Here is a 14,084-nt window from a genome sequence, read left to right as displayed (position 1 = left end):
ATCCAGAGAAGCTCCTGATTAAGTTATATAAAGCACGAGAAGATTACTTTCTTCACAAATTAACTGAACCTATATGTTATTTTCTACACTTCAAGCCTCTAGCAGATACTCTGAAGGAAGATGATAATATTGTTTTAAAGGCTAGGAAAGGTAAAAGTGATTTTTCATCACGTAGGGACATGCCACTGTTAAATACAGAATGTAGGAGATTTGTAGCAGTACGGACAGCTACATCAGAATCAGTATTACCTAAAGTACTTTGCATCACCTCAGTGAAAATTAGTCAGAGACAACATCTGTTAGATAACTTCCATGTGTTACTGATCATGAGACACTCAGACTTAATAATGTTAAAGTTTGGTATACTATTTTCACTGAAGAAAGAAAAGCCTTGTGGTCATCTTCAGTGGAAATTGAAGAAGGAGATATTAATAGAAGATGTAAGAAATAAAGGGACTGATGTTGAACTCTGCAGACTCTTAGAACCCTCTCAGCTTTCTAGACAGACATGGAATAGTTGTTCACTGTTACCAACCTTGTTTGCATTATTCAGGAAACAATTTGTACAAAAAGTGAGGATGAATAAACCAAAACCATGTTTAAATGCAAACAAGTGGATTTATGAAGCAATGTTATCTTTGAATGAAATCCTATTAGCAATTCAGACTGCTTCAAACCCACTGCATTTGAGAACATTTCAGCTTCTAAAATTAATTATTTCAATTCACAAGCTTTGTGAATTTGACATGCAGGTCAAAATGAGATCAGGCTACAAATTCATTTTAAGGTGGTCAAATGCCACAGAAAGTACAGGTTAGCCAACATTATATGTAAATTAATAAAATAGTACAACACACTAGCAACGCTTGCTTACAAAATTAAGCAAGTAGTCCTGTGAGCAATAAAGCTAAGGAAACACAGGTTCCAGTGGATCAGATCTTATGGTTGGAGTCACTGATATCTAAAAAAGTGTTAAGTGTAGATGCAGGGATGAGTAACAAGGTCTCTCTTTCTCCGCTTGACTCCTGTTTTCATGAAACGTAAGATCTCATGACTTTAAAATTACACCTCCACCAGTTGAAAGCTTATGGAGGCAAGAAAAGGAGAGAAGACTAATTTCCTAGGAACCTCCACTAATACGATTACACAACAATTTATTGTGTTGTTATGGCAGAAATTCTTTTCTACCTGAGGATGATGTTTTCCTTCCAGAATCTTGTAGTAAAGGTCCCTTCATAATGTGTTGCACAAACCTTTTGATCACTTGCAGAACAAAATGCCAGCCATTACCAGGAAATCTCTTTATAGACCTACATAAGAGGTTGCTTATATGTTACTCAAAATATATTTTTTTTTTCCATTAGTAGCCCAAACAAACACTGGGGCAAAGTACACTGAAAAGAGGAGAAATGGCTGTTCAAAGAAAACGAGGATTTCTCTATGCTGCACAGTCTTTTGATTTATATTGTTAAATATGAAGCGGGAAGATGACCAACGGGAAGTCCATTTGGTAGCACTTCCCATTTGAAAGGGTAACTTTAATGTTGTGCTACCCCTTCACAATTTACTGCACCAAAAAAAATTATTTTTCTCCTGGCCCTACATTTTTAAAGAGCAGTAGTGGGGCCCTGGTAGTGTGACTCGGTTATTTGAAAATGGAAAACAGAGAAGAAATGAGGAATAGAACTTACCACAATAGAAATGGTGTCTGTGCCACTGCTTTCTGTCGAGAGTGTTCTGGCTAGGAGCTACTGAACTGACCACAGTCCAGGCAGAAAGGGAAAGCACTGAGGTCACCTAAAAGGCTACAAATTCCTCTTACGTGTTCAGCAAATTCTGTATCGGGAGGTATGTACCTAGAAGGGACGGCTCAGAGAGACAGAGCTTTAGCCAAAGGTGGTTATGGATTTAACGTGGGACACCCAACTCTTCTACATTAAAAACCAAACCCAACCCCTCACTTATGTTCCTTCGGTATTTAGCATCCTTTCAGATTTAAAGGACCTCAAGCTAAACTGAAAAGACTGGATTAGTTTGGATAAGAGTTTTCACTTGCACTATGACCATATTCAAACCCAGGGACATTAATGAAGAGTCCTCTGTGTAAATTTGAGAAAAAAAGTAGCACTAAATTGTGTTACGATTCTCTGGCAATGTTATTTAGATGACCATGATGCATGTATTCACTGTACCTCTCTCAGATATAATGCCTTTTGTTGACATCAAATAAAGAGATGGAATATTCCTGTATCTCAGATTATATGGAATAATCAAAAGAATCCAGACATAAATTACTGGCTTTTTGTGGTTAAGATTAGTGAACAGTGTGCTTCTTTCAAGGAAGTACTGCAATATTTCCTGCACTTTGGGGGAAAATGAGCAAACAAAAAAACCCAAACATGTGCATGCCTAAAGATGTTTAAAAAACCCAAAAACGTTTTCATTACCGTATGTAACATTATCTACTTGTGCTTATCCAAAGTCTGTTCTTGCTTTTCTTGTGATTGCAACCTGTTCAACATAAACTGTATGTAATGAGAGCGAGCAGTTTCTTGATAGCAAAGCACCAAACACAAATTTTGTAAAATACCAACAGGCAGGTTGGCACGTGGTTCCATGTTTGGGACTGATACTCCACAAAACCTTTCACTGGGAATTATTTCTACAGCTAGCTAAGGGCATGTAAACCAAACCTGCAGCTGTAGGACCTGAAATAACAAGAAGATACTGCTGTTTTCATCCCCCAAATTAGAACTACAGCCTATTTCTAACACTTCTAAATGCATCTCTGTGTCAGTTTGTGTAACATTTGAATGTTCTTTTCCAGTGTGCATTACAAGAGACTGTTTTCAAATGATCCTCTGAGTGTGAGTAATGATGTTTTGACTACAGTTTTTGTACAGGCAAATGATGGGCTGTAAAAATGTAGCTGAGCATCAACTGGTGGCATTTTTTAACAGGGCTCTGTAGTTTGAATCTATGTTGTGCATTCTCCATTGCAGAATTTGCTGCTGTTTCATACTATTCAGTCATTTTCACCAGTTCTGGAGGTTCTATGAGAGTACCTGTTTTGAGGGGATTAGCGATTCTCTCACTATCGTCATACTGATAACTCAGCTAAGGCAAGCTTATTTTTAAAAAGCTGTTTCTGACTCCTACAGCTGTGAAAATTTGTCTTGAAAAGGTGACATGACTGACACTGATTCAGTGGTATGAATCACCGTGAAACATTCATTTTGAAAAGTTTGTGCTACCTGCTAATCTCAGTGAGGTTCTAGCTGTGAAATGTAATGATAGCAATTTATAAATTGTTTTTTAGTAACATTTAGAAGTACAAATCCCATTGATTTGGGAATAAAATTTTTGCTCCTGAATCATCAAAGCACTTGAGAAAAAATTTAATTAGCTATTTCTCTGCTAAGAATTCTAACACAAGTATCCAGGTAGTATCATTTCCAAATAATCCAAACGTTATCTTATGCCTTTCCTTTGAAAAAACAGTTTCCAGTTTTCCACTGTAGCTATATGTTATCTGTTTAGAAAAATGCCCTGCATTGTTCCAAAGTGCTGGTAGGCATAAAATAATCAGCCCAAGGGTCCTACAAAGCTTGAACTCGTATTTGTTTGACCTCAAGCTGTAATACAGGACCAAGGCACACTACTACCACCACCAGAAGTGAGCTCAGTTTACCTCGCTCCACATCTTTGAGCCTGTAGTTCAGGAGACACACTGCTACGTGGAACACCCTGAAGGCCAGTCCGAGCCCCTCGAAAACAACAGCCTCTTCTGGAACCTGCGTCTGCCTGAGAAATGGGCTTAGGAACAGGAAAAAATTCACAATTAGAGTCTAACATTCATCTTATCTGCTTTTCTGTGCACAAAATATAACTGCTGTATTAAGAATACATTTGAGAGATCCAACAGACTTGTACAGTAAAAAAAAAAAATCTGCCCCACAATACAATAATAAAAATTATCAGACAGCAGGGGAAATAATTATTTTCTTAATGGTTGCAGAGTGCTCAGAGATTATAATATAAAAGACTATTTAAATTTACATGTTTACTATCTTTGTAACTTCTAACTAATGCAAACTTCCAGACCGCAAACTTTATTTTCCTATATCATTCTGTTGAGTAAAACAGAAGCAGGCATCTGAATGGAAAATGTTCTTTAACTTGTCCTCTCATTGGGCCAGATGCTAGGGGTTCAGAAAACTTAGCTCAATACCCCACTTAGTGTCTTATATAAAAGCTAATGAGCACCACCACAGAGTTCGAAAGACAAAAATAAACTAAGAAGGGGTAATGACACTGAGTGAGTTTTGAGGTAGACTTTTAACTAAAAATTAATTAAGAATCACATGTAACCACTTGTGTTTTCAAAATTTAGTTGTAGGTGTAACATTCTCATCAGCCTTCTCCGCTGCACGCTGAAAGTCAAAGTTTGGCTGCATCATTTACATATTGACATATCTTGGCTTACTGTTCCCTGCCAAGGGGACATGATTCAGTCTGACTCATTCATCTGTTAAAATAAGGCTTGTTCCAATATGAAATTGGGCCAAAACAAATCTGACACAGAGAGTAACAAAACCCAAGTTCACTATCTTTTGCAGTTAACTGCAATTTCTAACTGAAATTGCTTTCCGGCAGTCCAGTTGTGACAACTTAGCATAATTTGGCTCGTCTTTATGAAATTATTCTTGCTTTCTTAGAACTGCACGTTATAGAAACATCCTATAATGAGAGGAGTTTGGATTAGTAATTTTAAAATTAGTAATTTTAAAATAAAGATTATACTACTAGTTTGGTAATTGCTGTTTTGGTTGTGCAAGTACGAGGTTATATCACACCACTTGCCAAAATTTTTTGTAATTTTGAAACTTAAGTTCACTTAAATGAAAGGTGCATTGAGAAAAAATGTGCGACAACATTATTCGTATTCAGAACATGGAGAAAAAGAAATCTTTTACCTTTCATCAGCAAAACCATCACTCCTTCCCTGCTGGTCTTGTGACTTTGAAGGTGGTTTTTCTTTCTTAACAAAAACAAAATCCAGTTGTGGTCACTTGGGGACTATACTCTCTTGCTGGAAACACACAACCACCAGCACTGAAACTGCAGATAATTATCTTTAGAGCAGTCCTGCTATTCACATTTGCCTCAAATGCTAAATATCCATTTAACTAACTTTGCCTACTTTAAAACCTCCTGGTTATCTTCAGAGTGACAGAGGTATAAATTACAGCACTGCCTTTTGGTACATGCAAACATATTTTAGTTTTGCTCAGGAGTTGTTGTGGTTGAAGAGCAAATGACAGCGTGGAGGCAAAATGAATTTGGGTAGCACAACACTTTAATCACGGGTGTTGCAATTTTATCAGTTACCTCACTTCCCTCTCACTTGAAAGACCCGATGCGCTCTGGGAGAGACAGTGTAGGCGTTCCAGCCATGCAGTGCATGGTTCTGGGGTCCCCTGGGCTCATGTCCACTCCCCGAGGTTGGAGAGATGATCCTGCACTCTAGTGCAGGCTCTTGGGGCTCCCCCCCAGCACCTTTTCTGTACGTTTACCTCCTAAGTGTCCACAGCTAGAGGACTGGGAAACTACAGGACCTCGCTGACGATTAGCCCCTTCAAACCACACTCTCGCTTTCTGTTTTGCTGCGCCAATGTTAGAGCTCACCATCTGCTTCTTCGGACGCTTCTGGACACGTCTGCACTGTAGTTCACAACACATGGTTGATCATACTTCATCTACTTCTACTGCAGAAAAAAGTTCAAGTTCATGGGCTTATGCTAGCAGCAATGCCCTAACTCAGGCTAACAGCTACAGCAATCCGGTCAGTATTACAGAAGTGAAACTTCTTTGCCCTCTGTTGAACATGTAGCTTATGCAGACACAAAGGTCCAAACAGGGCATTCCAGTTATGCTGAAAAGAGAAAACACGTATCCACTCCCCACTGGGAGGCTTCTCTTAAAATTCAGGCATGCTCCATTTCCAAATACCTTTCCTTCTAAATGCAGTAACTAAACATTTCCCAAGGCACACCTACACTTACTCATCTCCTATCCCTGGAAGGCCACTGAGAGTTCACAGCTCATCCTCTGTCTTCTAATTAAAAAAAAAAAAAAAAAAAAAAAAAAATCATCAACACAGCCATGGGAAAGTGCCGTCTGTGCACAGCACCCGCTGAAACCAACAGTTAACTCTCAGGACAGATATGCCTATACATTACCTTGGTAGGCCAAGTTCAGGAAAAGTTTTAACTACGCACAGGCAAAAAGCTGGCAAATATAGTCTTCATTAGTACATTTCAAGCAAAATATCATTACTTGGTTGCACAACATACAGGTAAGTATTTTTACTACACTGGAAACGGGCCAGCTAAGTGCAGTGAAATGGTGCAAAACTAATCTTACTTTCTTGTCGTTCTATTACTAAATGAAAGTAAAAAGGAGGAAATAATTTAAAAGGAAGAAAATATATTATTAGCTATACTGAGACTATGCTGGATTTACTTACTTGAACTTTGCAATACTGCATTCCAGCTGCAGCAAAATGGGTGACTGAAGTAAAAGCATGGGAAAACCAGGCAAAAGCACAAGTCTTGTTTAAAGGCTCCATATAAATAGAACATAGCATGCCCACAATTTCAAATTAAAAAGCAAAAAAACTTTTTAAAGGAACCTAAAGATACCAGGTAGTCTTGATTTTTAGCCCTCTAGATTTAAAGGTTTATAATAGAGAGCATCATGCTACAAGAGAATCTAAAAGAAAGGAACCAGTGCGTTTTGATTGTGTAAACTTAAATACACTAAGACTGAAATCGCTGGCGCACATCAAGTACCAGAAAAGATTATAAACCAGATATTTAAGACAACGGAAATTCAGTTCAAGCCGGTGAGATAAGTTGAACTTACACTGGACAACACCTCTTTAAATCAGAGCTTTTTCTCTAAGAATAGAAGGCAAGGTACTTTTACGTATTTTCATCTTTATTTAATGAGCACTTCGTTATTTTTTCTCTAAAGATTTTCATTTATTTTATCTAGTAAAACCATCCAGTTCTGTAAATAGGACTCAAGTCTGGGCAGGTTGTGCATCTCTCTTGAGATAAAATCCAAGAAATAGTGGATTTTACGCATCAGGATTTCAATATGCATCAGTAGTTTTTCTAGACCATTCTACATACATAAATAGAGCACATCAAAGTACTGTTTCTTTCTACATGTTTATACTTGAACTCCAACTGGCACTGGTGCAAACCATTCTCATTTTGGAAGAAAGAGGCTTTCTTCAGTTGCAGAATTCCATCAAATATCATTTACCTGCAATTCTGATGTGGACAGGGGATTACACAAAATGCAAAGCTTTCTCGCAGCTATTATAGTAAACTCTATCCCAACTACAAGGTTCGATAATATTACCAAAGTGATGTTTATGTTTGGGAAGGGGCTTTGGTTGCAAGATGTCCACTCTTCCAGACTTCGCAGCTTTCTGGAATGAAACAAACAGCTCACTGAAGCATTAAGAACATATTTACACTTGGTTTGCCTTAGTTGAACCAAGATGAATAAGAGTCATAACAGTAGTATAACCATGAAGCAGGTCATCCTTTATGTCATTACATTCTCTTAATACGAAATTCCCCGTAACTATTCGATCACATCCTATTTCCCCGTGTCCAAAAAAGCCAAAGAGGGGAACGTTTGGAAAAAACTTCCTAAATGCATCTGCTTCCATATTCCTTTTGGTTTTATAATGCCGGTATCCTCTGCCAACACATGCAAACATGAAGCCAATGGTGTTACGCTCAGGGATGTTTGCTGCTTTGAGACGCTGCATCGCGGCTTCTGCTGTCCTCTCATCAGCTACATCCTGGTCTAACAAAACAGTGGCACTCTGGATCTGGGGACCGCTGAAAGCCAGCCCAACCACGCCGCAGGCATCGCCGGGCTGGGCATTGTTACTGAAAGGCAACAGGCACTGAGTTAGAGAACGTTCCAGAGAGACCACCTCCAACCTGAACAAACCGCTGCTGTGGCACAAGTAGATTTCAAAGCAGACAACATCCGAGTGATTTTGAAAGACAACCAAAGTTAAAAAACAAACAAAAGCCTTCAAATTTTAGCAACCTTTTCTTTTATAGCAACCTTTCATGAGAGAAAACTTTCACATCCATTACGAGGGATTAAGCATAAGCCTACCCGCCGAATATGTGCCAAATTCAGCAGTTTGTGTATGCCACAGCTCTGTAACTCCAATGCTGAACTTAAGCAAGCATACTCAGCATTTACATATCAAACTAGGGCAGCTGTCAACAACAGCTTCAGATTCATGTTGCTTTAAGTCTCCCTGGCTGGCCAGGACACACTGGGTTTAGTACTTACCTGCTTATGCTTTATTAGCAATAATTTAATATATGGTCAGCTCTCTTATCTAGAGTAATGGTGCAGCTGGCATACATCAGATGCAAGAAACATGTTGGTGTTTACTATGGAGTCCAGACCTACGCTGGCATGAGGAGCCCGTGGCAAGGTCTGCACAGGATGCACCATCCAGTGAAGACGCACCAGCAGCTGCCAGTCAGGCAGCACAACGGGCCCTCCCTGTGCAGCAGAGCAGCTGGAGCCCAAATCTGCCCTGCAGGGATCCTGGCAGAGGGAAGGCGTTTAGGCTAGATGAGATCTAGCCTGTTCCTGTGAGTGCCACGTCCTTCAGCAGCAGCAGCATATTAGGTATGCTCTCGGGGCACAGTCGTGTTTTTGTGTTCAGCTACTGCTCCGTAACATGAACCAAAAGCTACTGCTCCGTAACATGAACCAAAACGAGGCCAATATAGCAACAAAACGTTCACATAAATGGTCTCTGTCACAATAACTGGTAATTTATCTGCTAGCCAGAGAGTAAACACATACTGCAATAAACACACACAGGGTATCCAAAGCTGGAAATCTCCTTTGCAGTGGGTTTCTCCTAGCTGGGTTACCAGAACCCAATTTGTAACCAGTTGTCATACAAAGCTTCCAGCTTTTCTGGCTAGATCACAGTGTAGCAGTTGGACTTCAGTCTCTCTTAAAAAAACAAAAAATCAACTGTCGTTTTACTACTGTTAAATGGGCATTTCTAATATGACATAACGGAAAGGCTATGGTTTCTGCAGTGTTTCTCCCATTTTTAATCTTCTTTACCATTTACCTCAAAAAAGATACCTACTTCTCAGAGGTCAGTGATGTAAAACTCTCCACTTGTCCCCCAGCCAGGATGATACTTTTCTCATTCAAAGGATTGACTATTTGATGAAGGAATCGAGTTGCTCCAGACTTCCAGGAGTTGTAGCCAAACAGAAGAACCACCCGGAGATCTGGGTTATTCTTCAGACCTATCAAAAAAAACAGAAACACCATTCCTCTTATTTTTAAATCTGATCCCTGAAGTCCAACCATCCTAGTCTCTCCTCAAATAATATATCACATCTTTAGTAATGGCTTTCCATTGCTGCAATTGGGAAAACAAGACACAAGTTGCCTGGGCATTCAGGAGCTGGGCTGCATTCCCCACGTAAGTGAGGACTTCTGAAAAGAACCTGGCAAGGAAAAGACAACGGCATCTGCTTCCCCCAGCTTTAAACTTCTTTAGCAGAGCATTCGAGTTTTACCACAGCTTCTGAAGGCACAGCTCTTTAATTAGCAACCTTCATCATCCTTTCACAGACAAGAACTGAGTGTATAGGTTATTCAACAAGAAGCACAATGCAGTAAATAGCTTCACCTGCCAATTAAATGCATTACATACATCAGCCAGTTACTTATCGCAAGGCAGAAACTCACAGGTTTCTGGAAGACTCAAGAAACCCTCACTGTATTACTCTTCATAAATTATCTACCCTGCTGAGGACACAACGTGAGGAAGGTAAACTTGTACTTATTGAAACGTGCTGCCTGCTGTTCTACCTTTCCTTGCTACAACACCTGACTTAGGATCTAAATGCAAAATTCTTTTGGAGAAGAAAAGCAGCAGCTCATCCCTACTCGTTTCTACACTGTGGTGATGGGAATTATTCCCAATGGCACAAATTCATTTATAGTTATTTTCAACCAATTAGAGAATGCTCAAAACCTAACGGCTCCCTCTGAACAGCTCCACTTGGAACTGAGGTAGTCTGAGGTCTACACTCAGGGTAACTTAACCTTAATATCAAGTATGGGAAGAGATGTATCATTACCAGCTGCAGCCCTAGAGAGCCACTGTGTGCTCTACGAATGGAGTTAGCACAGAAGCTGTTGCTTCCGCACTGACGCCTAAAAGAGCAATACAACACCTCATAAAACCCCAAACAGAGGAAGAACAAGGACATACCTGCTTCAGCAAATTTACTTTCATCGAAGACCCTGTTCTTCACGTCTTTTGAAAAATGGAAGGTATGAATTTTCACTCCATCGATTTTGGGAAACAACAGAGCAAACCCAGCTTCGCCCTCTTCAATTTCTTGAGGTTGGTTGCTGCTTGAACCCATAGGGGTAACTACAAAGATACAAAACCAGACATTTTGTGTTCCGTGGTTCTAATACTTTCATCTACACTGGAACACAGATTAAAAGAGGCAGAACAGCTTAGACAATATAAATCGTGACAGTTCATTTCCATAACAACATATTTAATTGACAACTGGTGTGAATTCTGTTCGTGTTTCGGTAATGGAAGCATGTAGGAATCCTGCTGGCTACAGACCGTGGTGAAGTCACTTTGGACAAGGAGACGTGGATATAGCTTGACATTTCCCCCCAGCCACACCGCATACAAATCAGTTGGAAAACAAGTACTGGGCAATACGGCTGTCTCAAGCCTTCCTGCCAACTTCTGCGGGTACGCAAACATGCTCACATTTTTAGGGACCACAAGTCAAAGAGGGAAAGGCGTTACACAAGCATGTGATGACAGTATAACGCAAACTGACTCAAATATCGGGATTGTATTATTGACTTATGCTAGTGACAACAATCAAACACCTTACTGGTGCTGTGGGAAGAGAATTTAAGGCGAGAAACTAGGAAAAAACGTTCTAATGATAGAAAAAGTGAAGCATTAGAAAAAGACTGCCAAAAGAGGCTGTGACTTTTCGACAGTTGTTGTGTATGCCTCCTACTAGACCATGACATGTACATACTGAGAACATCCTGTACAATTAGTCACAATGTGACTCTGAAAAATATAGATAAACCCAAAAAACATTCAATAATTACATTAAGGTACCAGGAAAAACTGCAATAAGCTGCCCGCTCAATTAAATCAACCCTTTTAATTACAACTGCATCCCATGAAGAATTTAAGCTGCACATAACTTAGCAGCAACACTGTAAACTCCTTGCTGAACCAGGAGGGAGAACATAGTAATCGCTGTGAGAACTATCCCATCAGTCTGCAGGATTATGCCTTCACAAACGAACGAAATTGCAATAAACAAGAACCAGAATAGCCACGCGATACACTGCACACCTTCAAGCTGATCTCTCACAAAAATCACGTTTTCCTCCTACCTACAATGCCTGGGGTGACGAGTCCAAGAACCTGACATCGCTTTGGCAGCAGTTTTTCGAGTGCAATTGCTGTTTCTTTACTGTTTCTTTTCCTGGCTGTTAAAAAAAAAAGCAGCAAAAAAGTTGAAGGAAGTAAAGATTCGTTGTTCTGACCGGTACTGGAACAAGACTTTGCAGTCAGATCCATCCTTTTTAACCCATCAGTGGCTGCCCTCTTAACAACGTGGCAAATCTGTACTCATCCATAAGATCTCAGGGCTACCAGCACGCAAACGGAATCCATAACCCCTAGAGAACGGCCAAGGAGCTCGTCCACATGAAAGAACAGGCACGTACCAGCTGTGCTTCGCACCGCAGGCGTGTAACTACCCGGTCACGTTTTCTGCGAAAGGTTTGCTTTCCCTGGAAATTCCAATCCAGAGAACGCCCGCTCGGCTGCCCCTCCCCTGCGCGCAGTGCTCCCATCCCGAGGGCTTGCTGAGGCGCCTTACTGCAAGGTTTACCTTTCTTTTGCTCGTGACACTCCTCGTGCCCGCTGAACGTTTCCGCGTCGGCTACGTAGAGCACGGTCTGGGGCAGCACGTGCACCTGCTGCAAGAAGAAGAGGAGGAGGGAGGGGAGGCAGGGCTGTGCGCGCGGGGCCCGGTTCCGCGGGCGGCTCCCGAAGCAGAAGCTGAGGGAAACCGTTTCCCGCTCCGCCCTCGCGCGGCCGCCCGTCTCGCGAAGGGCTCTCCCTCACGCCAACGCCGCCGGGCGCGAGGCCCCCGCGCGCACCCACCTCCAGCTCGCGGGCCAGCGCGCGCACCAGCGCGTGGCTCTCGGCGGGGCCCGGCTCCAGCGCCGACACCCAGGCGACGCGCTGCCGCGCCCGCAGGATGCGCCGGGCGCATTCCCTCCACAGCCGGCACACGCTGCAATACACCATGGACACACCGCGTCGGCCGGGCCGCCCTGGGAGCGCCCCGGCCCCGCTGCCACCTCGGCACCGGAGCCAAGCGCTACGGCGGCGCCCGCCCCCGCGGCCCCCGCCCCTTACCAGGCAGCGCGCAGCAGCGCTTTAGTGGGCAGGAAGCCGAGGACGCGCTCCACCACCTCGGCCAGGTTGCTGAGGACGAAGGCGCCCTTGGCGGTGGCCTCCATGGCACCGGCACCACCGCCGAGCCGCCCCTTCCTCCGCGGCCTCCCGTCCCCGCCGCGCCGACGGCGCTCTGCGTCAGCCGCGCGCCGGCGCTCCTAGGGCAGAGTTCCGGTCGCGCGGGGGCGGGGACAGCAAGGCAGGCACGCTTCCGCCGCCTGCCGGCCGGGAGGACCCGCCCCGCTCCCGAGCCCCCCACCACCCCAGGCCCGGACCCCAGGACGAACACAGCGCACTTCTTAAAATGGGTTTTTATTCATAAACTTGATGCAAGTTTACAAATTACTGTACATTGCCAAGTAGCTCTGCAATGAGAAATGGAACCCAAACCAAAGCGTGCGCCGGAGGTGCGGGGTCTGCCCGCGCTGCGCTGGCAAGCGGCAGCCCCAGAGAGCCGCTGCCACAGGCTGCCGCTCCCCTCGGCGCCTGGCGACCAGGGTTTATACAAATACTGGTAGAACCACGCAAGCAGAAAGGCTGGGGAGTCACCCACCATACATTTGAAACAATACGTTATTGGATGTAGCGCCAAACCTCTCCAATCGTTTCTTCTGAGCTAAAAACTGATCTAGAAGCAAACGCACAAGGACCCGTGGGTGCCTAACAGAGAAAAGAGCACAAATTTGATAGTCAACTGAAAAACGGTAACAAAAACATGCTTCTGCGCTTCTAAAAAGTGCTTAATCCATGGTGCGCACCCTTAGCTTGGCCCCAGAGGGGTGCAAAGGCCTAATGCCAAGTACTACAACAAAATAGAATTGATTTAGGTAAGGCAATGAAATATAGTGTAATTATACAGACCCAGATTCATTTCCTAACAAAGAAAGAACAGTTCCCATTAGTCTCTCAATAACAAAACCACCGTCGTGACTATGGCAACATTTCTTAAACCTCTGAATCAGATGACGAGTTTTTGTTCTTTATTGTAGCTTTTATATAAAAATTTTTCATTCAAGGACTTTCATCTTGATTTGTGCCAATCACTTTATAAGTTCATTAGTTTACAAATGATTGCAACAACCCGTTAATAAAATGGAACACCTAAAAAGGTTTTTAGTATTTTAAATAACTTCAAGCTTCATACTGTGGCTCTTCTTGTTAAGGAGGTTGAGCCAACAAGTAGCAGGAACAGCCCAGCAAGTTCTGATGCCCCAGTGGAAGTGACTAGTTGCAAGTTTTTTTATTGGCACAGCCTTGCTCTGCTTAAAAAACAACAACAAAAAAAAACAAACAAAAAAGAAAACAAAAAATTAACAGAATCTAAACAAAGAGCATCTTTTCCAAGAAACAGTTCATATTCTCATACAGCCATGAAAAATGTTTAATGACTTAACATACATGTGTTTTTCCTATATCATTAATTTGGAAATACTACAAATGCTGTCATTTTAGACCAGAAAAACTA

General features: G+C 42.3%; 1 protein-coding gene across 1 annotated transcript; it reads right to left on the bottom strand.

Moving 5' to 3' along the window:
* Positions 1-7,413: 7,413 nt before the first annotated feature.
* On the bottom strand, positions 7,414-12,684 carry FBXO22 (F-box protein 22; the record flags this gene model as incomplete). The annotated part of the gene is made up of 7 exons (XM_082005417.1): positions 7,414-7,976; positions 9,224-9,389; positions 10,367-10,531; positions 11,545-11,640; positions 12,048-12,135; positions 12,323-12,455; positions 12,581-12,684. The coding sequence occupies 7 exons, from the start codon at positions 12,682-12,684 to the stop codon at positions 7,547-7,549; spliced, it is 1,182 nt and encodes a 393-aa protein (XP_081861543.1). The 3' UTR covers positions 7,414-7,546.
* Positions 12,685-14,084: the final 1,400 nt, after the last annotated feature.

Source organism: Phaethon aethereus, assembly GCF_964289735.1.
Source record: "Phaethon aethereus genome assembly, chromosome: 12".
Lineage (NCBI taxonomy): Eukaryota > Metazoa > Chordata > Aves > Phaethontiformes > Phaethontidae > Phaethon > Phaethon aethereus.
Note: the sequence above shows the minus strand (reverse complement) of the source record. Positions and strands in the feature narration are given on the sequence as shown.